Source organism: Calonectris borealis, chromosome 12, assembly GCF_964195595.1.
Source record: "Calonectris borealis chromosome 12, bCalBor7.hap1.2, whole genome shotgun sequence".
Taxonomy (NCBI): Eukaryota; Metazoa; Chordata; class Aves; order Procellariiformes; family Procellariidae; genus Calonectris; species Calonectris borealis.
In genome coordinates, this window is record NC_134323.1 from 3,678,330 (window position 1) to 3,704,832 (window position 26,503).

Below are 26,503 nucleotides of genomic sequence, written 5' to 3' on the forward strand. Positions count from 1 at the left end.
CCCTCAGAACTGCTTGAGCAGCCAAGATTTGGCAACTAATTTAGACTTTGTAGGAATTTTACATCTATTTCTGAAACAGTTTAACTGCATCTTGCCCTTTGTGATAATACCCTTTCAAGAATGGAAAGTAGTATTTATGATGCGGTCCCTGAATAATAATTTCTGGAATAATTTCTCAAAATGATCTTGTGATCACCCAATTGAAGCAATGATACTTGCAAATAGGAAATCACTCGTTACCGTGTAAACTGATACTCTGTCAGCACTGCTGATCATTCATTACATATGCAGAGGCTCACTGTTATTGGCTCTAAGTTGAGCCCCAAACTCTTATCACATTGCTTCAAAATCACCACTCTTCTAGGGGGAATATTAAGTGTCCCTCATTTAATACGTCACAACTGAGCACAACTGTTTACCACTGCATCGCAAATAGGGGGTTTCTTCCCACTCTGCATTTGGGTCTGCATTTTAAATAAATGACAACTCATTTGCATTCTTTTTATTTATTTGAACACTATGATTTAAGAGCCTAAATGCAAGTTTTTCCCTTTATTTCTGCAAGTAGCACTGCAATCATAACTTACAAAAATGTTTAAAATACAAAATGTACATGAAATTACAATACAAGGCTCTGTAAACATCTAGAACTTAATCTTTATTGTCCCACATTTTAAAATATAAAACTTCAATTTGAACGATTTCCGAACCTCAAGGAATGACATCCATTATGAGTATCAAAAATAGAGTTTCAAAGCTTTGTTTGTATCAGAACAAAACTGTCATGTTATTTTCATTCTTTGGTTTAAAAAGGATGGCAGTTCCCCTGATAACATGAAAGTTTTACTACAGAAATTCAGATTGCTAGTTTATGGTAATCTCAGCAATCACCCCCTCCTCCCCCCCACATTAATATACTACCCCTTAATTTTTTTAACATTGATGTTTGACCCTCCTTATAGAAAAGCTACCTCATCATTAAGGCTTTCCTTCAGGGTAATCTAAATGATTAAAAGTTTGGGAAACTCAGGGAGAAGAAAGGACTTAAGGGCAAGGAAGTGGATGCCAACAAAAGATCAACAGTTGCTGCGTTCTGTTGTTTAATTAAATTTGCATAGTCCAATAGAGATTGTGTGCTTTTTATATCACTAAAATTATACAAGATTAACAGTCTTTACCTACGTTATCACACAAGCTAAAATAAAATTAAGACCCTTGTATTGAAGCTTTTACAAGGCGAATACAAAACTGCTTTAGTATCCAAAGCTATATTTTTTTTATTTCATTTTTAAATAGGAAAGCGTCTCTATGTCTACAGGCATCAAGGTATTTAAAGGCATCAGAAAATTTAGTGCATAGCAACTCCGGATTGTTTGGGCTCCTATATTTTAGGTACAGTGTGAATTCCAGCTACTTGGAGAACTTGCAAGGAGAGTCTGTACCAGCAGGATAAAGGAGCATAAATCCCATACAGTATAAAAAGCTTTTAAGTTAGAATTCTCCTACAAACAATGGTTAATGCAAAAGACCCAATACATGAATGAAAACTGGAACATGCCTTGCCACCAGCACACGCTCTGAAGACAATTACATAGTTTACAGTGTTGTGGGTTGTTTTGGGTTTTTTTTAAATATTTAAAAATGTAAGTAGATGTATTTCTGAGCATGTGAATCCTTTTCTAGGATCTTTAACGTAAATGAGTAGAGGACAGAGTAAAGCACCATCGCTGAGGGACAATTACAACATCACACTTTTCAGATTACAGCCCTGCCAATTTTTTTTCTGCAAATTTTAAGATTTGCACCATTGAACAATACATTCACAAAAAAAAGATGCTTAAGATTCCCAGCATGCACATAATGGCCTTGCATTAAGTTGTTTGAAATAACTATGAAACATCAAGATAGTAGCTTAGGCTGCACTCTTAAAAGAAGTACATGATAAAGAATTGTAATTTCACCTGCTTAATGTATGGTCCTGTTAAAAGTTCATGATTCAGCTATTACAAAAATGCGAGTATAGCTACTTTAATGGTATTGCTTGGGTGCCAACTTAAATTTAGGTGTAATTTTGCCTGCAAAAGGCTCAATGGAAAGTTTTCCCCATGACTGCCAAAATGCAACATCAGTAGAATCTGTGTTTACTCTTAGAGGTAATTCAGTAATGGTATCCACTTTAAGACCATTTTACTTAATTTTCTACAGAAAGAGGCATGTGCTCCACATGTGTTAAACCAGTAAAAATGTCCACAATTGCCTGAACAAGTTTCAATGCAAATAATACACTTTCTGTATTTCAAAATTTTTAGATGTATTTGCTCTTAATTTTTGTCAGAGCATCATGGCTCACCCAAATGAGGAACTAAAACTAACATCTTAAATGTTTTCAGGTTCAGTGTATTTCTGATCTTACTTTGCTGTGATTGTTGTACCCTGTATTTTCCATATCAGAAAGCTTTGTAAACGACAGTGTCTTCTGGGGGAGGGAAATGTTTGTGGCCTAGGCGGGCAGTTTCAGATCCTCTCCTAGGTTTCTAATCATAGATGCCTGAGATTTTTAATAACTGTGTAAACAGATGGTTTCAAATGTATCAGATTATGCGGGTAAGGGAAATGCATCCTTTGAGCACAGCACAAAGTCTACTGCGTCTATGAATCTTGTGTATTTCTTTGGTAGTTTCTGCTTCACACGTTTACAATTAAACATGGGCAAAGTATACTACCTAATCACTAATGCACAGTAAATTCCTTTTTAGCAAACTGACATTTATAAACAGCTTAAATTTAAGGAACTGTAATTGTCATCTCTTGATTGGACTTCCAAGTGGCATGGTCAGGCATACAGCATATAAAAGATACAGATGTGATCAAATGATTTATTGCATGGAAAACTTGAATGCCACTGAATTGATGATTTCCGTATTCTGTAGGGATAACAGAAACACTTAGATCCTTAGCAAATATTAAAATTTCTCCTGTATCTAACATGGCTTTGATGTTGCTGTTCTTTAATCTAAAATCCTACTGCTCAAATTTGATTACAAATGTAACTTTCTAAGAAAAAGCTATTTCAAGAAGGAGCCTGTGCTAATAAAGAACAGGAAGATTATCCACAAAGTTATAAAAGTTAAATTTTGGAATGTCATTTCTATCCCAACACTTTCATGATGGAATGGTCTTTTTGCAGCCTATCAAGTAACATTTTCAGTTTATAAACAAGTGCAGATCTACATTTGGCTTTGCTTCCTATGAATCTAAGAAAGAAAAAACTACAGTATTTGTATACACAATGGCTTCCATGGCACTGGCTTCAGATGACAGGTATGATTTGCCACTGGAAGATTGTATTAAAAAAAAAAAAATTAAACAATAGAAGCTTTAAAGGCTTTCCAAAATGACCAAAAGGTGTTACAAATCATCAGTTACAAACTATACTATCTCTAAGGGAAAGCAGCACACTGAAGATGTGTATTAAATCTTTTTCCACATTCAGTACTGTGAATATTATAAGAGCAAACTAACATCTCCACACATTTGAAGCACTTACAATATAAAAGTATTCTATTTAAATGCAAAAAGCAAAGCTTGTTTGTAACTTTAAAACAGTTAAAATATCTGGTGTAGGTTCTGTGTGTCCATTTTAAGAAGTCTCTTTACAGCATCTGAGGAACTATAATTAAAATGCTCTGTCTCTACGTCAAAAATGTAACCCACTAAAAGGGCTTTGCAAGGATCCACTGTTCCAGTTCATAAAGGCCACAGAGTTGGAAGCACAGTAAGTCTAAAGAGGAAGAGGACGAAGAAATAGTCAGAGAAACTGTTAAGTTTTCATGGATGTTTAGTTGCAAGCTTATCCGTTACTGGATTCCATCAGATATTCTCGTCTCCAGAGATCCAGGACACGTACGCGCAGACTGGCTGGCCACTGTTGTTCCATGTGACACTGAGATCTGTGACATATCTCTTCCTATGATCTCATTCACTACAAAAAAAAAAATTAAAAAGTGACTGTTTTTATGCTTTCCAAAAGGCAGAACTCATCAGTGTATCCCTTTTAGAAAGAAATATTCCAGTGCTAAGCCTTGATGCAGTTAAGTAACAGAGGATGAATGAGGAGCCTAACTTCAGTAACAGCTGAGCAAGGGGGTTGGGGGGAAAGTCCTAGTTTCTCTTAATATTACGCTTTGTACTTACCATAATCCATGTTGGAGAATTCCTAAAATACTTGAAGGAAATAAGGACATACATATTCATGACAACCAGGTAACTGAAAGGCACAGCATAGGTCAGTTTAGTACAGATTTCGCCAAAGAACTCCTGTTCAAGAGTGTTACAGGTACAGCAAATAACTCAAATAACTCTTGGCTTTTTCAAGCTATTTACAGAACTTCCTCAGGACTTGGATTTGGGTTAATAGAATATTATTTTTAATACTATATACCTATTTAATCGGCCAGTTTTCTGAATACTTGCATTTCTGAAACTGCAGTAACAAAATCTTCCTTAGTTATCCGTCAACTTTTCTATAGTGAAGAATTAAGATTGACTAATATGCAGGTCACATCAATTTGTGTGCGTCTGTGTGCGTCAAATTCAGCAAAGATTAGTCAACTAGTACTATTTACAAGTGAGGGACACCACTGTGAATATGATGAAGTAGCACTTAAGATATCAACAAACGACAATTTTGGAGCGTTACTTTACTATAAAGCCTAGATAATTGATTGCAGTACAAATGAGTTTGTAAGATGACAAAAAAGATTATTTTAATGGATAAGTGTATATAAATGCAGTGATATAAATGTCCATTTTACAAAATGGGTAATAGTAAATTTAACTAAGAAAACTGAATAATATTTTAAGTGGAGATGAAAAATATCACATTAAATAGTAACGACAAATTTTAGATAAATATTAGATGATAACCAAAATATAAATTATTATTTAATAGTTAGAAGACGCAGTCAATCATGTTGTTTCCCATGATTGAGTGGCAGTAGGTATACAGTATGTCTTATTCAGCAAGACTTTGAATATGCTGAATTATAGTAATAAAAGAAAAGCCTCTGACATGAGTTTGTTTGGACTTTCTATAAACAGGCATTTAATGGGATCCTTTTGTCAAGTAAGGACCATGCCTAGTAAAAACAAGAACTTTTTGTTTTGCTAGTAAGCTGCTTCTATTGAAAATCTTCCAAATCAACAGATTTGGAAGCTAGGCTTTTGCTCTTTTGTTCTCCATTGGGTAACTTTACAGAACAATATTGAGATACTTCATCACCCTTCTTAATGCTTCCTTAATTTTCCATAGCAAGACTTAGCTTCCTACTAACCACTTCTGTCTGGTAGAAGCATAACAAAATCAATCTACAGGTGGTGTAAATTGCTCTTTATTTTTATAGAGTGTTCAATAGCCTGAACATTGCCTTTTGCTGCAGCAGTAGCAAAAGTGGGTCTGAAAGAAAATGTAGTAATATTGTGAATGCTCTGAAGTATGTCTAATGCATATAAAATCCAACTCTGAAAACAAGTTTTGTCCACATTCTTTTAGTTTATTTAGGAAAGCTTTAAAACCACCTTATGTCATATACCCGTATGTAACCACGGAGGAGGAATTTGTTATCTAAAAGTCAATCAATGGCAATGGTATTTCTCTTGCATGAATGCAAGGACAGCTTGTTAAAAATACACATTATGGCAGCCCAAAGGTTAAAACAGTTCAGATGAGCTATGTAATAACCAATTCCCTCGAGCATTACAAGACTTGCAATTTATTGGGCTTCAAAAAAATCTTTCATTCAATGAACTTAACTGGCACTATGACACTTTAAATTGCGTGATTGCAGGTAGGGTATTTTTTCAAGTATTTTTATTATGCCAACACAATGCATAAGTAAACAGCTGTTAAAAAACAAGACTTTTTTTCTTTGTTTTTTTTAACAAAATTTAGATGTTCACTTACAAGAACTATGTTCCACCAGTTTCTGTCATTAGCTTGCTTTAACTATGGGACCTCTAACAGCTATTATCTACTGTATGCTACTGAACAGTTGCTTCGTGCAAATCAAATATTGCAGCTGTTCAGTACTACTAAAACTTTGATGAGCGGTACAATAAAAAGCAACTAACTAAATACCTTGTATATTTTGAAATTATTAGATGGTTACTTCCTTTAAGTTTTGATAGATGATATATATCTGTACTGGCAACATCAGAACAAACTGGTCTATACTGTTGCAACGTTTTGTAGTTCCCACAGGCAAAGGTGTTAAACTGAACAGCATGTAGCCATGTGGCATTAAGTTTTCCTTAAATCACATTACACTGTGAATACAATAGCTGGTCATATGATGTTTTATTTGCCAAAGTTCTGCATAATTCATTACATACAGTATTACATTAAAGTTACAGGTTAGTTTGTGTTGTGTGTGTGGTTTTTTTTTTAAATAATCATCGATTTGTTTACAAGAACCTGTTCTATAGCTCAGTGCGATAGCTCTGTCATATCTTTCGTTTTGCTGTTGGAGAACCTTTTTTGGCAACATTTTTAGCACGTGGCCTATACAGATTTTTCTAGTTTATACGGATTTACATTAGAAACATCCACCAATTCTAAGGGAAATGCAGTGCCTTGTCTTCTTCCCAACATAAAATTCTACAGGAGTTGTTTTACTTGCCACAGTGGTTTTGTTAGGATTGCTAATTTTTAAACCCAATCAGTATTCAAGTGAGTGTGGTGGGGTTTTTTTTGGTTTGTTTTGCTTAAATAAGAAGTATCTAAATTGGTGTTTCATCAGAGCACCATGCAGGCCGAAATAAAAGGCCAGAATCCTTTTTCAGCTGTGTCTGGCAAAGGTGCTTTTTCACTTTTTCACAGGCCATAGCCTCCTGACTAACACATCTTCCTATTTGATACTTTCCAAGAGTGCCCATTTCAGCTGTCAGGAGATCTGTAAGCAACAAATGGATGGGGGAAGCCTGCAGACTCCGGAAGACTATACATTGATTTAGATTATGTACAGATGATGGTAAAAATGCTTCAAAGAAAGCACAGCCTGCAGAAGCCAGCAGCTGACATCAAAGCGCTCTAACCTTTCGCGGTGCAGCAGTCTGGCTGCCAGGTTTGAGACAACGGGGCAGGGCGGTACCGGGCTAAGAGAGGCATGGGCCGGCAGCCTGACTGGCTGTGCCCAGCAGGTGAGCGGTGGAAGGGATGAATGGGGACAGTGGGAGTACCCATCTAGCATGCAGGCTAGCAGATGGAGAAATGGGCATTTAAACCAGGAAAGCAGCTCTTCTACAGAAGGCTGGTCAATTAAAGACTGAAAAAAATATTGTAAAGAAGCCATCATGAGTATTTACCAAAATTAGGCAGCCTGGAAGTCCTTTGGAACAGCTCACTGAAGAGGTGTACAACTTAACTTTAAGGCAGCACATAGTGAGATGCCTGCATATATCTAAATTGGGAAGCATTTGGCTTTATGTGAAGGTGGAGTGGTATAAATTAAAGAAGTTTAAAATGTAAATCATGTAGTTGGTAAGAAGAGTTAAAATCCTGCATGGAAATGTACAAGACTGAAGGTGAAATCATATGGCATTTTCCTTTTTGTATTAATTTGTGATGGAGAAAATCATACTCGTTTAAAGACTAAAATAGAAATCCAAAGGTTAGTATTTGAATGCATGACACATTACCTTCCTCCCCACAGGATCAATCACAGAACATTTAGTGGTCTGTGATTAAAACTGAAAACTTAATTCATGAGCATAAACACAGGTTTTCTACGATGTTGTCTAGCAAAACCCAAGTTCTTAGGTGACAAAGTGGGAGAGGAAGTCAATTTCAACAGTCCTGAGACAGGCCAGAGCTCAGCCTATACTGATGATGCTTTACAAACAAAAGAAAACTTCTCTTCTGTACTTTCAGAAGAACACTTTATCCCACCTTTCCTACTTTCAACTATGGGGTGCATCAGTTACGCTGTCCTAGAAATATAGCTAGGAAGATTTCATATGCCCTTTTGCTTAAACTTAAAAGCCACCCAGTTAGCAACTAGATATTGGGAAACCAAGATGCATCCTTTTTTTTAATACGTGCACTTATTTTTTCATACAATTTCCTTTCCTTCTTCAGCAAAAGTTTCTAGGGGAAGGCTGCATAGCTTGTTCAGGATTCAGTAATACAGATCTCGAGTATGTTGTTAAGGTTCTCTATGGTACGTCTGCCAGGTTCATTTGTGTTGTGTAGTTTATACTTCTGTTGCCTCTTTAAGTGAGCCAATCTCTTGAGGCTTAAGATGGCAGTGAACAGTTACGTTAGTAGGACCTTGACTCAGCCTATTGCCTTCTTCCCCGCCCCCCCATATTAAATCACTGCCTGTTTGGTGCCAGGTGTTCTGACTGCTAATCCCATACCCTGGACCTCTACTGTCAAGAGACGAGGAACCAGAAATATTTTACATACTAAACAATTACAGAGATCTAGCTAATATTTAGTACTCATTTAGTACCTACTGATCACCTAAAATTGTTTTGGATGATCTGCTGAGTCAACTGAGTGGATAACATCAAAAGTGTTATCAAATGTTTTATGTGCTAACAATCCAGGTTGCTACTCTTGAAATAACGAAATAACGACTGGATCAGATCAAAAGAGAGAGGGGTGGGACACACTGTATAGAAATGTGGCAGATTCCTCCACTACAAAAGTGATAACTGCATTTTGAAAACTTGCTTGTCAGATATGGCATGGATCAAAATACAATACAGCTTTTTTTTTTTTTTTTTAAAATTAGGCTGTGAAATGGAAATGATTTTAACAACTTTCCTATGTCTATTTAATTGACCTCTTTGGCAGTTATCCCAGATTTCAGAATTTCAGCTGTTACTTTATTTGCAATAGTTTCATCTTTTTCTTCCCTAGTATTTATACATAGTGTAAGCTGGCTGGTAAATTTATACTAACAGTTAAAAATAGATTGTGCAGAGCAGAATTTAACATGGTGGAGAGAAAACCTTCTGCTACAGACAGATTAGATTCAACCTGTCAATACTGGTGATACTGTAGTATTCTATTGCAAAGATTTTTGTGGGTTTTTGTTGGTTTTTTTCTTCCTCCTCTGTGCTGCATTGAAAAAGCATGAACATGCTGCATTGAAAAAGCACTGAAAGTCATCTGGAGGCTCAAGCCCCTATAACTTTTCAAAAAAATGACGCAGCATACTAGCATCAATACCAGCGGAACAGAGTAGAAGATAACTAGCTCTGACTTCTGGATCTACTGTCAAGCTTGTAAAACAAGAGCAACCACATATTCTGTTTTACGGGGTTGTTCCCACTGTTTTGATTTCACATAGTGTTCTGTTTGCTTTTTTAAGTCCCTACTGACTGCACACATAAAAGACAGCGAGCCACTGAGATTGACAGAAAACTGGGCCACAGCTCCTTGGAGGCCTCCTCCCCCCTCCCCCTGCCCTTATCTTTTAGGCCGAGGGCTTTGCCTCTTGGTCACTGAAGCCTTGCACTAGGACAGCTGATAAAGTTATTGCTCCAGCTGTTTGCTGCGTGAACAGCCAGACTGTTCACAAAGATCTCTTAAACTGTTGCAATTCGTAATCCAGAGTTTTAAGATAGATAAACTAAAATTAGGCTGAACAGCTCAGCCATTTGTACAGTGAGTGACACATACAGCTAGGGGTAGTAACCTTATCAGCGGTTCCAACAGAGAGGCGTCCTGCGAGCAGTACTGACCAACCTTGCCGGAGAAATTCTCACCTACAAAAAGTTATCCCTGTTAGCTGATTTGAACAGAACAAAGCTCTTGTGTTAACGAAGCATGACAACATCATGAAAGCTGGTGTTTTTAATAGTAAGTTGCTGAGTGTTTTGGATAAATTTAAAAAAATTTACAAATTTAGAGTAACAAGTTCTTAAAAGAGGAACTGGTGCTTTGATATGTTTGTAATATCTATGCTTTTTTCACACTGGTTTGCTTAATCAATTCTACAATGTCACCGTAATTTATTCTCTTAATGTGAGACCAATTCATAATTTGTCAGTCAACTTGTATATCTGTACCACCTTACTGAATATTTTATATTAGAATGAAAACACATTCAGATGTAGCATGATCTCCAAGATAGGTGTTTGAAGTTCTAACATCAGAAGTAAAGGCAGTATCTTTTTAAATCAAATGCCAACCAAAGACTAGCATGCTTCTAAACTGCTCTGTACTTAATTCCTCCTATCTCTGTGAATGCTAAGAGACAAATATTTTGTACTGGAGCACAAAGGAAAATATAAACAATTCCTGAACCTAAAGGCCTTTCTGGGAATAGTGCAAGTGACCTCTTTTCCCTTTCTGGAAGCTGATGATCTATAATCAGCAGCTATACTTTCTACAGGGCAAGAGAATCTCTCTAACAGGCAGTTATCAAGAATTTTGGGGTTTTGTAGGTCAAAAATACTGCCTGAAAACCTCCATGGAGAACTACAAGCAAACCAGTTCAGATTACAAACCATTAGGTATGTAATAGGCAATAGTAGAGACCTAGGGAAAACACATCGTGATGCTTCCCCAGGATGTTCTACCAGCCTCCAAAATGTCTTTGTCCTAGGGACTTCCCAAGCCAGAGACAGTATCTTTTGTGCTAAATGGTCCCAACTCTACAACTGCCTGAAAGGAGGTTGTAGTGAGGTGGGGGTCGGTCTCTTCTGCCAAGTAACAAGTGATAGGACAAGAGGAAATGGCCTCAAGTTGCGCCAAGGGAGGTTTAGACTGGACATTAGGAGAAATTTCTTCACTGAAAGAGCGGTCAGGCCTTGGAACAGGCTGCCCAGGGAAGTGGTGGAGTCACCATCCCTGGAAGTATTTAAAAGACGTGTAGATAAGGCCCTTAGGGACATGGTTTAGTGGACATGGTGCGTTGGGTTGACGGTTGGACACGATGATCTTAGAGGTCTTTTCCAACCTGTACGATTCTATGATTCTATTCTATGATTCTATGATTTGGACTTTTTTCCCCGGGTCTTTAAGGTCTGTGCAAAATTCTGTCATCCGCAACATTCTGAGACAGTAAGTTCCAAAGCTTAACTACGTATAGCTGTAATGATGCTTTTTATATGTGTTGAACTTGCTGCGTGATTACTTGGTGAACACTTTTATTATTTTGTCTCCCAAGAAGTATTTTCCGTTACTTTTTCCATGCCACCCATTCATTTTATTATCCTTAGCATATTCTCCTCATTCATTTTTCTGGCTGGAGAGTCCTAGCTGATTCAACATAACTTCTATTCCAAACCTTTGGTCATGCTAGCTGTCCTTAACCAAAACACCCCACAAAACAACATGTATGCATCTAATTCTTTTGTGACATCAGGGACAGGATGTGGGCACATAACAGATCTATATAGTAGCATTTGTTCATTCTCTGCTTGTTTCCTAAATATTCCTAGCATTTATTCACCCTTTCAAGACTACTTTTTACGCTACTGAGCAAATTTTCACAGAATTGTCCATTTAAATTCGACAGCTTTAAATGAGCATAGTTCAGAGAGCTTGTCACTGTATGTATGGAATTAGGGCGGGTTTTTTTTCCTTCCCTTACCCTAATTTCCACTCCTTTTCTTTATTCACAAGGTCTTCCTGTAGAGGAGTCTAGACGGTTTTTGTTTTTCACTACTCTGAACAGCTGAGCAGCAGCAGTGTCACATTTACCAACTTCCAGTCCCCTGGCTCCAAATCAGATTTAAGCAAAAGGTTATACATTACAGTTAATAGTTCAACTGTTGCTTACTCTTTCAGAGCTGTTGTCTGGCATGTCATCTGTCTGTTTATCTCTTCTGAAAACTTTTTACTGACACTTCAATTTGAGACAGGTCCTGTGACATGTCCCTTTTTCAAAGGACTTTGGCATGAGAATCTCTAGTTCCTCAACTGTGAGCATCAATACAAAAAATTTTCTAAATTCATTTATCTAATTTTAACTGAATTCCTGATTTGTCATCTGTTGGCCAGGTTTCACATTTAACCTAGTAATTTTCATGCTCTTTTCTGTTTTCTGCATTTGGAAGCAGCTTGTAGTCCTCTCACTGCAGAGCAGTTGTACACTTAATTAGAACCTTCATAAATAGTTCGCAGACTGCTTGCAACCGTTTTACCCTTTTGACCACCTATTTTTCCTTAAGTTTTATTGTTTTCCCATAGTTCCGCTTCTGAAGTTTGTCACAGCCTGTAACGCTGAAACTGCTACAAAACAAAGGAAGATTTTTAAAATTTTTATATTTTTTGAAGCAGTTCCTGTACGCTCCTTTGGACCAAATAGAGAGATGTTTCCCCTTGTGGGTTCTTCTCATGACTTAGTGCTCCATGAAGCAGTCATCACACTTACCCATGCTATAAAGGATGACTCAAGTATTCCATTAGTGTATTTCCTGCCTTTGCAGATTGTCCGATCTCCTGCAGCACGCTATAGTTACGGTTGCTCTCCTGTTCAGCAGTATAATTTAGAAGCTATACTCTTCCTAACTTAAGCCTGAAAGTTAAATCTGTAAGCATTCTGTACTACTAACTGATAGTTAGCTTGTCTGATTTGACACTAAGCATTCTTCAAGGTGCAGAACCATTTTACTAACTTTCCTGTGAAAACACCTCTTGCATTAGTACCACGCTATTCTTCTTACAGCGAATACCTAAAATACCCATTATTTTAATTTTAAAAAATGCCATGTTTCTCAGTTGTATTTCTCAGATGCTAGCATCTGTGTGTAAGCATATTTCTCTCTGGGTTTGGTTTTCTGTTTGTGTGCGCTTTTTAAAAGGGACCTGTTGGCATACATTTCTTAATTCTAAGTTTGGGGTTTGCCAACCTGTGTGTCACTCTTTAGTTGATGATACTGGTATTTGGGGGTTATTTTATTATTAAATTGAGTTTTCATTTTTCAAGAACTCCTGCTCTTCAGCAATTATTCTGTACCTACCAGATTCTGAGTTGCACAGGATATAGTCTAGAACACAGAAATAATTAAGCCATATCTGGTATTTTACTAATTGATTTGCTGTTTCAAGATACAGAAATGTCAACTTTGTGTACAGAGTCCTTTCCCTAGTTTTGCCATTCTGAATAGTAGCTACTTACCTTACGAATAACATTTTGATATGTAAGGAAAGCAGAACTAAGTCAGTTTTTTGAAAGATGGTAAAAGACCAACATCGTGATTTATTTTAGTTTCATGGGCAAACTTAAGATGAGCCTACATACTAATTGTGTGAGAGTTTTATTAAGGCTACACACAGAGCTTGGTTACTTTACTGTTAACAATCCCAAACCTACTGTACACTTACAGGTATTCCCCTTTAAAAAATCTATAATGTGTTATATGTGTTTATACATATGTGTGTGTATATATGTAAAAAAAAAAGGGACAGTATTGTTCTTTGGCATTTTAGGCACGTTTGTAATAAAGTGAAAAACACTTAAGAAGAATGAGTATAAACACAAACACGACCAATATACCATCCGTCAATTTCTAGTATTGTTACTATTTTAAAGTCACAGTGCATAATTATCTTGTTTATATGTGAAATAAAGAAGCTGAAAGCATCTTAAAATAAATCCAGACAATCTTTCCCAATTATAGTGCACATTCAACTAGAAATCTATTTATGAATCTGTATTCCTAATACTTAGATTGGTAGTGCATGCCATATTCCATCTATTTAAATTGACATTGCTTAATCTTTTTAAAAAAGGAGAAACATGCTAAATTTCTCATAGTTAACTGATTCGGCCACTCTACAACCTTGCCCGTATTTGGCTTAAGATTTTCATATCCCCTTCTGTTTACTAGATCCTACAGCACTCGGGAAGTTCTGTGGCAGCTATATATACTTTAAGTGGAGGTTTTTACTGAACGAGTGTACACCTGCTTCACAACTTCTGAATTTCCAACTATTTCAGAATACACAGGTGTCCAATTGTAGCAATACTTAAGTATTACATAGCACTTTTCACTTGTAGATGTTAAGACTATTAAAACACTTTCCCCTTTCCTTCATGCTCCAATTTCAAACATTGAAGCATTTCAGTAAGCAGACTCACCCTCTAGATTTTCCACATAGGAGTTGGACATGAGTGCTGAATGTTGAGTCCATTTCTCTGTTGAACCTGATGGCTGGTATTCCAGGTCAGAGATAAAACTGTCTGTGTCAGAGAAGAAGACAGACATAACTACTGACTGGACTAAACCAAGAAGTTACAGTTCACTCAACCAGGAAGTGACTTTCAATTTTCTTTTAATAGCACTAACTTTAAATACCCAGTTTCATTCACAACTACTACATATGTTGACATAAGTAACTATTTATAAATTATCAGAGTACCTATTAAAAACAATATCACTTATCTTGTATATTTAGTTACTTTTCAGTTAGCAGCCAGAGCCATAAAGGTAATGGTTAATATTTTTGGATGTCTGCCTAGTTGTATCATCATGAATTTTATAGTACATAAATTTCATTTTAGTATTTGTGTTAGTTTAGAACATTCCTCCTGCAATTTTCTCAATCTGCTTTACTTACTGTGGTCAAATTAAAAGTGCTAATGCCCCTTGACAGCACCTCCACTGAACAAGGTAGGCAAAAGGGTACTAGTAAATAAACCCTTTATTTTTATTTTCCCTATCCTTTAAACAAAGGAAACTGTTGCTGTAAACAGCTGTTAGCGTCCCCTTTACTTGTCACACTATCTGAACGTTTTGCCCAAGGTACTGATCTGCAGTCAGGCCACAGACAGTTTGACGTGTCGGAAAACCAGGTATTATCTTGGTATAGGCGGCTCTATCAGACCAAGGCAACGTGAGAAACCAAGGAGGAAGTGGAGAACTGTATTCTACTGAACTGTTTTTCCTGGAGGAAAAATGAATGTAGAACAGTGTATTTATTACTTTAACCAACAAGTGCGTGTTTATTCAGTTGGGATTAGTGACTATGCAGAGCTCACAACAATATACCGGGTTGGGTTTGGTTTTTTTTTCCCCTGCCCCAGACAGAGCTGCAAGTTTAGTAAATTAGGCTTTAATACAATTAACAACATTACTCTGGAAACTGGCTAATTTGTGCCGTCTGGATAGAGCCACACATTTGCTTTGCCAGCATGATTTCGAAGCCCTGCTTAGGGATGACTCCTGGGAGAATGAAAGAGTCTATTCTTACTTCCTCCGGAAATTCAAGCAGTTCAAATTGATAGCATTCAAATGGATGACTTCTTATGCTTAATTGTTTGAAGTGTAAAGTTACATGTATTTGAACAGGAAATGGAAAGCATTATCTGGGTTTCAATGAAAATGTCCACTGCCATTTTGAAGGAAAGGAGTAGATGAAGGACAAATTCTTGTCAAATAATAGATGAAGAAAAGAACATTTTCCCCACCAACTATGGTAGAACCAGCAAGAAAGTCACATTTAAATAAAGATCTAATGAATCCAGGGAGATGGGCAGAAAACTACCTTGGGATGAAACAAATTAACTTTTACAGGCAATCTTCTTTAAAGCTCAGGCTTTCAAAGAACCAGACAACAAACACTCTGACAAAAAGCCTCCAGAGAGAACGGTGGAGTTAATTAGCTCTTTTAAGCAAGTCTCTGCACCGTATGAGGATTATCTGTCACTTTAGCTGAGAAATATGATTCTGAGCAATTTTTCTAATTAATTTCATACAGAGAGGGATTCTGAGGTTCTTGCATGTCCTAACAAAGCTGCTAACAGTATTGAGTTTTTGCTTTTATAAATCCTTGACAAAATGTGTTATTTGTAGCACATGTAACATGTCTCCAGCCAGCACCTTCTGGAATGAAGCATGCACTTGCCTCGGGCACACAATATTTGTTGTTTGTGAAACGTGGTAAATAAAGCAACAGCCTTTTCAAGTGTGTAATATAGCACAAAGATTTTGTTCAACGCACACTGAAGTTAGATAGAACTTGAAGTACCAGATAAACATACATTAAAAATACCTTTCTACCTCATAATTTCATAAACATTTGAGAAAGGTTTTTACTTCCTTAAGCAATACTACAATGTGTTTTGTACCCAAAGAATATAATGCTAACATGAAAACTATTAAATTAAATAGAAATCAAGAAAACTGACATCCTCTAGATCTGTTTAACTGACCAAAAAGTCATACTTTTATGAACCACCTCTTTGTCTTGGCTCCTCCCTTAAATAAAGAAAGGTTAAGAAGAACCCTCAATTATCTGCACCAGATTTGGGTCATAGCAGTAAGTCAACTTAAAATTAGAGTTCTAATACGGATACAGGCAGACCAAAAAAGGTACTGGAGTTATACCATTTGGTTTTCAGGATCTCTTCCTACAGGAGTCAAGCAACTTCATTTTTTGTAGCACTATCTGATTAAAAGTTTAGTCTGTGTATCCTTTACTGCTACTGAACCGAAGTAGGATGTGTGGGCGATGGGACTTAAACTAGAAGATGTACTGTTTTTAGAACAGTAGATCCCAAAAAATATTCTAGAATGCATGATTTTTTGCAGCGTTGCTAGAGTAATAGGCAGAGAGTGGGCTTTTTTAATACGCTTTGCAAAAATAAGTTCGATATAATTGTATGGCAGATCATATCAACTGTTTAGGTTTGGTAGTATTGCTACATGCACCTAGGAATTCACATGTTTTAGAGGACAGATAAGTGAATTGCTGTATTTACAGAGGTAATGAGGATCAGTAAACCTCAAAGAACATTATGGATAGACTGCAGCACACGCTTCCTTGGATATAGGCCTTCTTTTGTCAACTCCATCAGCTGCATTTATGTGAAGAATCCCTGCAGCTACATCACATTGGTTAGTGTGGTATATTTAGCCTGGTTTTGACTCCACATGACCAGCAAGTAGTACAGTGTCAACTTTCCCTTAAAAAAAAAAAAAAAAAAAGCTGCCAGGCTATAATTAACCCTCAGTCTTCTGTGCTGTGGAGCAGCCAGCTGATTCCATTGCTTTGTGATCAAGAACAGTCATATGGCAGGCCATGTCTGCAATGGGAAACTATCCAGGACATGGTGGGTTGCCTTGCAAGTTACCATCTCAAGCCATAAGACAGGCTTACTTTTAGTAATTTCAGGTTCAATGCCACCTTTACTAAGAAGTACTTTTTTTTTTTAATTGATAAAATAAGGCTGTATGAAATGTTAGGAGGATTATAGTTTTCCTGTGTACATTATGTTTATAGCTATATAGACAGACTGAATGTGCCTGCAGAGTCACAGCACAAGCTCTGCAGTTATTTGGTACAGTAACAAATATCCCTGTTCATGTCATGGCTATGATGTCATACTCCGCATTTACGTATCGTAGTGAAACCAACTCATTTAAGTCATATGTTTACCCCTTTCTCTCACGCAAGAGGATAGAGGAGTCTAACATAGTAAGCATTAAGCGTGAACATTGGAGCTAGAGGACACATGCTGCGCAGTGGAAAGCAGTGCGAAAGTGTCTAAGCGTATTTTTGCCAGCGTCGCAAGGGAATGCCTAGCTCCTTCTAGTTCCGCTACTATCGCGAGCGTCTGCAGCATGATTTTGTTAAATTTAGCATTATTATTTTGTCAAAATATTCCATTTTTCATGAAAACCTAAATCTGAGTAATTGAAGAAGTAGCTGATAAAAACATTGAAATAAAATCTACTTGCATTCACAGAATCAATTCTCTTCTAATAACCTCTTCCAATTCTTAAACGGGAATCTTTTTGCGATGGTGCAACTAGTTGAGCTTACTTTGAATTAGTTACAAGGTGTTGTGTGGCTCTGAGGCAAATAGGAAGTTTCATACATTAGCTGGTCAGAGATACCTGAGGATTTATCTGAAGTTCTTTACACATCAGCAGTCTATAACTGGTCTTCTCAACAGATGCCTTGCTGGCACAGATTTTATGAACAGAGTGAATGAATCCACTAGAAGATATGGTCATAGCATCCTGTAACTGTTGACAACCTCAGATAGAGAACATTCTCTTCACCTTTCCTCACTGTTCCAAGCTTTTCCTTTTAATCTACTGCTCAGTCTGGATCTTTCTCTTATTTCATTCATAACTCTCATTTCTGAAAGTAGATTCCCGTTCTCTTCCAATACATTTCAGGTTCTGCCTTATCACCTTACTCAACCTCAACATTCCACTGCAGGAGCCCATAAGCTTATGAGAAGAATTAGAATTGTAAGCTGCTTTTTATGGCTATCTCCATACTGCTTGACAACATGTATTTAATATACAGAAAACTAAGAAAGGAGGAGTTTGAACACAACCTTACTGAACAATTTATACTAGTATAATTTTCGGAATGCCTTTTATCAACAGGAATATTCTGAGAGTTCCGTGTACAGTGTAGGCTAGAATTCTCGTCACACAAATCCATGTCAGGCATGCTGCAAGATGCAACATTTTGTTCTGTGCTTAGGAGACAGTAAAAAACCCTTGAGTTTTGAGATGTACATCTCAGGAACATCTCAAGTTTGAGTTGTACCGGCAAGACGACAGGCTTTTGAGCCGCTCTCCTCCATACTAAGCTAGACTTTGGCATTCAGTATTTTTTGTTTCTGTAGACCTTCAATACTCTGTTTGGCAGGATGCTGCCTTAATTATGAATGACTTGTTAATGCGTAAGTTTTAAATATAGAGAGAATTACAAAGTACAGTCATTCTTCAATACTTTCTTATTAGTTATTACTGTGATTCTCCAGAAGTTTCTACAGAAAAGCCACCTGCAAAGACGTACAAATTTTCTAGCAAAGTTCAGAATAATCTCTGCGCTCCCGAGCAAGAGAATTTATCAACTAGAGAGTTATCACAGAACTATTAAAATGAATGAATGCAAATGGCTTAGAATTCTACATGGAATGTGTCTGACAAAGCAGACTTATTGCTTTATGTACACAAAACGGTTAGAGGATTTCTAGTAATGATTTATAGTAAATCCACACACTGGATTTTCTAATCTCCAGCTTTATGTAATGGAGATGCAATGAGTAACAAAATGTAAGAGGATTAGTAGAAGGTCATCCTGATTTGCTGAATACAGCCTAACATAATACCTTAAAAATGGTTAAATACACTTGTACATGTTAGAAATCTCATCACTGTAGAAAGCCAAGAAATCCAAGGTAAACTCACTCCTAAACTGCAAACCACAAGAGATTAAATTTTAGATCAACAGTATTGGAATAGATTTAATCTAAAACTTGACAGTGGGATAGGTAAACCACCACACTAGGAGCACTTTTTAAAAACGGAGTGGGGAAAAAAAATTGTCAAGGCTTCATCATATAACTAGACTGAGTCTAACTTTGACTAGCTTTTTTTTCAAGTGGGGAAGAAATGGGACCTTTATTAGATGAGTATACGACAGAGCACTATATGGATGATGGATACGGGAAAGGACAGAGAGGACCAACTGCCTGTTTCTTGTCATTTCAGCTGCCTTGTTTACACCTGTTTGCAGCCCTAAATATTCTGCTGTCTATACAGGGAAATGTTAGCCTGGGGAGTTGGGCAGAGGGCAGACTTGCTGAAAAATGTTAAGAGAAAAAAAAGGTCCAACATACCGGGGGGGGGGGGGGGGTAAGGGGTAGGAAAAGCAGAGAGGACAAATAAAGAGCAAGAACCTGCTTTTACATAGTTCCAGTCCAAAAGTTTACCAGCTTGTGCAGATTGACTAGTGCAAAGACCTAAGCAGAGAAAAGTACTGCTTTTCAGAACACCTTTTAAGTAGAAGCACAGTACAAATTACTTCGAAATTGTGTTATGTTTCAAATGTTTTCTGTAATATCATTTGAATTTCCTATCTAGGTGTCCTTATGCATTTTGATCCCTTGTTTCTTCAAGTGAATTAGAAAGTGTCTCCTGTAGGAAGCAAGGATGGGAAGAGGGGAAGCCAAACAAAAGAGCAAATTCAAGGTGGAGATTAGAAAAGCCTAAATCGGATCCTGTTGAAAAAACAAGAAAACAAAGAGCCACACAAACCTCAGTAGGGGGAAAAAAAAGGGGTGTGGGGGAGTGTACTGCAGGTAGACAGTCTGCCTTTAAATTGTGTAATGCTTTTTCACTCGTAGTCTGAACAGAGCCCAGCTTGCTCTAACGGGTAAAGGGGAAAGAGATACAACAGAATTTAAAAAGATATTCCATTTTGGTCATTGGCAAGCACATTTGACTTCGCAGAGAAGCTATAAATGGTGAATCCAGATGTGTTACACATTCCAGCAGATGCTGGATCAAGACTAATCCAGATGCTCTTGGCTTGAGCATCGACGGATGAAGGAGCTTGGTAACCTTTGTAGTTCTGTATTAAGTACTGGATTTGGGTTTTTTTTGAAGAAAAAGCCTGAATGTTGGCTGAAGAGGCAATAAGATTTGCTCTTAGGAGTCTTGCTTAAAGGAATTTATGTAACTACTATCCAGACTGCCACTTCTGTAGGTGGGGTGGTTTTGTGGGGTGGGGGTTTTTTTGTTGGTTGGTTGGTTGGGTTTTTTTAACTTTTATTTTAAAGAATTTTAAATCATACTCTGTCAAGGTAAACAGCTTAGTAATTCCAGGACTAATTTTGTCATGAGGTAGCACTTCCATACTACACTCAAATTTTGTTAAAATTTCTTAAAGTATCTACTATGCTAATTTTGAAATAGTTACTTAAAGAAGATTATTTATGCTGTCAGGGTTTTTTGAGTTTTTTGTTTACTTTTTTTAAGACTACTGACTTAAATATTTAAGGTCAGTAATTCAGACATGATTTATAAAATTCTCAGTTGGCTTTGCCTTAGTGTTTTATTTTGAGATGTTTATTCACCTTAGTTGGTAACCCTTAAAAACCTATTTTCCAACTAAATATAACTTTCAGGTTGGATATATTAGCTAGAAGAACATACTGTATCAACATTAATTTATGTATGCAATTATGTTTGGATTTTTTCCCTTAATTGTTATAACATAAAAGTAGAATAACTGATTTGCTATTTGTATCTAGCTCTATTTGTCCAGAAACTAAAATTCAACTATACACAAAAGAAAAATTTTGAAATTATTTTTTAAACCACAGTAATGCATTAGATACATTATACAAAAAGTGTTCCTGTCTAAACATGTTTTTTATTTAAAGCTGATTAAGCAGAGGAAGCATTTACTCATGTTGAGAGAATTGAGCAGCTTGTTTCTTGTCACTATGCCCTTCAAGATTTTTGGAACAGCAGGTTTCAGGCTAGACATCTGATTTGTATTTGCAGATTGGAAATGAAAAAAAAACCCGAACCCAACTCCCCAAGCAATCACTGAATGGCAGTAACATGAAACTGAATTGAAGGTAATCTCTATGCTTGCAAACGCATTGTTGCTGCCGAGTGCTAGTTTAGCATTTAAAACCATATTCAATTTTCCATATAGGAAGTGCATAGTTTAATCATCAGTTATCAAAGCTTCTTTAAACTTCTATAGCAAGCATTATTTAAAAAAAAGAAATTAATAAAGCTGTGGCCATTTGACTCATACGTATATTGGTTATACTTCTCTGAACTATGAGCAAGTGGCCACACTTTAAGTGTGGCTCTTGCAGCTTTTCCTGTGATTCGATGTCTTTGTCAGCACAGGAACAACTCAGTAATTTCACTGTGTTAAGCAATGGAAATAGTTTCTAAAAGCAACTAATACTTGTGATATAGGGCAAAAAAACTGGCCTTCTTTTTGCTGTCCATTTGTTTTAATTTCTGAACAAGCATAAACAAACTGCCAAGATGCTCATAAATGCTAAACACTCCTGCTTATATTGTGAAAAGTTAACTACAGTATTTAGTTGTAGTTTATTTATTTCTACATCTTTTTTGTGGGTGTGGCGGGAAGAAGGATGAGAAAAAGTAGGTTCTCATAACACTTCCTGAAACATTAGATTTCCTTCTCACTCCTCTAGTACCGAAGTAGAAAATGACCGTTTTTTTGTTGCATTCTGTTTCATAAAGCCTTGCTCTTCTCCCCTCAGCAAGTCCTTGATAGAATCAGTCTGTTCCTTCCTTTCTAAATAAAGTTGATCAGTGTTTCTAAAAAGAGAGCTTTGTTTAATTAGGGTAGCCATTTAACTGAAAGCCCAACTATATTATCAGTTTCTCTCATTTTCTTCCTAGTATGCTGTGTCTTTAAAGGCACTTCTTACTAAATTTTCGTACTACTGACAGGAGGTAACAATAGCAAAGCTCCATTTATGCAAGGAACTGGGACTGACATGGGTATTTAACAGATGGCCTACACTTAAGTCTTTACACTACTGCTGATGCAATTAAGTAATTACTAGGGATGACTTTAAAAAAAAACCAAAACACCAAACTAAAACCACAACAGTTAAGGCTATTGCTCAAGAGAGATACTAGTAAGATTCCCATCATCAATACCCAACACTTTTTACATACCTTTTAAGGCCAGGCCTTCCGTTTTTCCAGTCTTACTAACATGACATGTTCTTTAAATTGCTTTGCATCTATGCCTCAAATAGTCTGACGTTTAGGATCTGATATCTCTTTCTTTTCACTTGGTTGGACAAGTTTTGTAAATTAACACTGTCCAAGTATTTAGAGAACTTTATAGCCTGGCCTTTAGCACTAGAATGTCCTTGTTCTGTTTATGTTGAACAAGTGAATTTCTCAAAAAGGTAGCCAGAGTGGTAAGGAGAAAGCAAACAGCTACTGTGAGCAGAGGTGCTGAATGATGACAGCGTATCTATAGAATGTCTGTGAAGAGACTAAGACAGTGCCAAAACGCATGCGATGTATTTTCAGAAAAACTAGCCTGCCCTTCAAAACTGGGACAACTCTAAGAAGCAAGACTCCAAACTACATTTATGCAACTTAGATATACTATTATGACTTTCACTGAAACGTACCAACAAGACAATTGGAAAAGGCTTCGAATTAATTCCTTGTATATAAGGTGTCAATGTGTAATCCTGTAATCCTCAAGTCCTGTTTTATGACAAAAACAAAGTCTATGGGCAAATTAGACTAAAGTACTTGAAATGTGTAACTACAAATTTACAGCTGGTATCATTAGTTTTAAATAAGTCGTTGCTTTGGACACAAAAATACGACTCCATTTTAATGATACAAATTTACTTCTGTGAAGAGGAGTGTGTCCTAAAACAACCCTCCCACACCCACTTTGTAGTTTAATGTCGATTATATCCCAGTATTAAAATATTATCTCCACTTACCGTCATCTAGTGTGATGTCTTGTAGTCCTATTGTTTGAAAATTCAATTCTCGATCTTCAGGTTCTGGTTTAATGTTAATAGCTGCCCCATCTGGTGAAAATGGAGATGAATCGCATACGGTATGGTGTACTAGGGATGACGCTGCATTGAGACCTCCCAATGCTGGACTATGTGCTTGAGGGGAGTGCTGTCCCGAGTGACTTACAGTGGTTGGCGGGGAAGATGAGGCAGGTCCTGAGCTAGGAGATTGATAAGGCATAGGTTGTAGCTGGGGTGAAGAAGGTCCAGACAGCGGTGAATGGACCAAAGGGTGGGAAGCTGTTGGGGATGGGGATGAAGCGGATGCTGGATTTGTAGAATGGTATGGGACTTGCTGCAGCTGGGGAGAAGACTGCCCAAGGGACCGACCCATTGCAGAAGGGATGGAGCCCTGCCCAGCGCTTGGGCAGTGGTATCCCATCGACGGTAGGTGAGAAGATGACTGTCCTGAATGAGCTGGGTGTGCTAGCGGGTGCCCTGCTGTACTTGATGTTGACACAGAACCTGGATTTGAAGAATGAAACTGCATTGGTGGTAGAGCTTGGCAGCTAAGATTTATCAAATGAGGTACAGCTGTGTCTTGCTGAAACGAAATAGTATCAAATCCTTGGCTGGAGGCAGAGTTCATAGGAAGACCAGACTGTCCATTGAATACATCGTTAGACTGCATAGGCTGGTAAGAAGGCCTCACAGGAGGTGCTGATGTTACCTGAAAAGACTGAACCACAGCAGGAGGCAAAACATGACACTCTTCACTTGGACTAAGGTTTCTACCTTGCATATGTGGCAGGTGCGATACTGCTGAGGTCACCATTGCTGTGTATGGTGGTTGAACTGGACACACAAGGCTCCGGGGTGACGTAGACAGTAAATTGTCATGTGGATGCCCTTGCTCTGGTGAAGGCAATTGAGTTCGGATAGAATGCAGGCCCTGGACGTTGCTTGTGTGAGGCAGGGCCAAAGATGGAACAGCAGACAAATCCACCTCATCTCTGTGCTCTTGCTTCATTATAACTAGAAAAAGTAAAACACTGATTACAATTCCAACCTATTTGTATCCTGTGATAAATACACACTAATTGCTGTTTAACAGCCACAACAGTATTGTTAATGTCCTTGCTCTAATTTCCCTTCTTTTGCTCTGCTTTCTTTTATTTTTTTTTTAACTTTATGCCTGCTATATTAACCCTTAAAAGCCAGAAGAACTCTCCTAGCATTTATTCAAAGGCAGTTGTCTTCCCTTCTAAAATACCCTCCTATGCAATGTATCTTTTCAAAGACATTTGCAGCCCAGCCACAGAAAGTCCAGCACACCTAAAGGATACAGCTCACCAGAGGGGTGTGTGCTGGGGGGGCTGCTGCTGGGCTCCACTGAAAATAGGCAGACAAGAGTTCGGTATCGGGCACTAGGAAAAGGGGAATGAAGTTTTTAGCTGGCTTCAAACTTTCCTTAGCCTCTGATCAAGATGACAGCTGAACTTCGGCAGCACGGTTAAACTAGTTTGAGTAGTGTGTGTTGTTTTAATTTCGGCAGCTCTTTCAGCATGTCCCCCAATTTCAATGATGGCAACAATATAATACAGAGAGTTACAAATTGACACACTTTCAGTTACAGGATTTTTTTTTTTTTTAAGCTATTGGTAGGCTCATGAAGATACTGATTTTAAGTACAAATAGTAGAAAAATGCTAACGCTTTTAACTGTTCAATTACTACTTTATACAATATACTGTTAAAGAAACTGATATATGTATTTACAGATAAAGTGGATTTTAAAACGTTTGTGCAATAACAGCTGCAGATATAATATATGGATTTCTCAAACAAAAATATAGTTTAAGATGTGTCTTGTAACTATCTCAGGAGCTGATATTCTTAAGAATGGTTGAAAAAATACCACATAAATCTGATAACACAATTTATGTATACTTAGTGTACCAAATATCCAGGTAACAGTGCTTAGATTGTGCATGAAGGTATGAAGTAGGTAATTTTAGAGCACAAGTGAGCAATAGTGTAAACTAATGGTAGTTGGCTTTGTCAGCATACACATTAGCTTTAAGAAGTTTATATTAATATCCATATCTGACTTTAAAGACTCTTTCAGATACCTGACTTCAAGTCCTCGAAACAGTACTAAAGGGTCTAGTGCCGTCACTGGTACCTTGTGAATTCTGACTACTCTAAATGGGTATGAATTTCTTAAAAGAAAAGAAAGTAAGTGGCAGGCAAAAGAGTAGGCATTGCATATCTAATAGTAACCACTTCCTCATACCAAGTAGAAGGGATTAAGATGTTTTAACTACATGTACAGTTAACATGTACAGTTTTTGCTTCTGGCTAAGTTACAAACTATTTTCTCTCAACGTGCTGCAATGTGTCGGGGGGGGATATATTTTTTTTATCTTCCTTGTATCTAAACCTGGGGGTTTTTTTGACATTTGGGGGGGATGTGTGTGGAAAAAATGCATAAAACCTGTTCTTCTATGATCTCACTCTATGAAGAGCAGCTTCTGCTCTATGAAGAGCAGCTTCTGAGATTCACCATCATTCTCAAAGAAAAGTAGAATGGAAATTATTCTGTAAAGAGTGTAACGAAAAAATACCTGACTATAATCGTAGCACTATAGCTTGTTACTCTAAATTTCAGCTTTTTAATTAAACAAGCTTAAGTAAGCTATTTTACAAACAATTCAAAGCTAGTCTTATCTACCGGCCAAAGGTACAAGAGTGTCTGAATTACTTTCAAATGTCTACTTCAAAAAACAAAATAAAGTGCAACTGTTTTATTTTTTATTTAATACCTGGTGTATAAGTAAAACGTTGAGACTGGCTTTTTTTCCTCTTGCCATTGCAGAGATAAAACTGCACCTGAACTGCAGCTGTAATAGTTTTGTTATGGTATGGAGGAACTTCAAGTATGATGTTTGCCTATATGAAAGTTGAAACAAAAAAGTTTTACATACCAAATGCAAATGAAACTGTTCTTAATTACAGAAAAACTAAAACACTTATTGCAAAACTAAAGCAAACTGATATTTTGAAATTGGTAAACTTCAAGTTTATGCATATTGCATAGTAAAACAGTACTATAAGCAAACTTCTGTTTGGAGACTTTTTTCTTCTTTTAAACACAGGTGTTCTGAAGGTAATGCTTTTAATTAAATAGACACATCATCTAAAGGATGCTTTGTTTATCTGCCGGAGCATAAAAAAACT

At 37.1% G+C, this 26,503-nt stretch overlaps 1 protein-coding gene across 3 annotated transcripts in view; it reads right to left on the bottom strand.

Annotated features, from left to right (window-relative positions):
• Positions 1 to 537: 537 nt before the first annotated feature.
• Positions 538 to 26,503, bottom strand: part of NFATC3 (nuclear factor of activated T cells 3) — a 76,622-nt gene continuing 50,656 nt past the window's right edge. The window contains exons 8-12 of one of the 3 annotated variants that reach the window (XM_075161071.1): positions 26,089 to 26,215; positions 24,060 to 24,299; positions 23,247 to 23,336; positions 14,100 to 14,201; positions 538 to 3,982 (exon numbers count right to left, since the gene is read on the bottom strand). In XM_075161071.1, coding sequence (XP_075017172.1) covers positions 3,858 to 3,982; positions 14,100 to 14,201; positions 23,247 to 23,336; positions 24,060 to 24,299; positions 26,089 to 26,215 — 684 coding nt within the window. In that variant the 3' untranslated portion in view covers positions 538 to 3,857. Of the gene's footprint in view, positions 3,983 to 14,099; positions 14,202 to 23,246; positions 24,300 to 26,088; positions 26,216 to 26,503 lie in introns of all 3 variants that reach the window. The other 2 variants (XM_075161069.1, XM_075161070.1) reach the window with 2 other exon arrangements.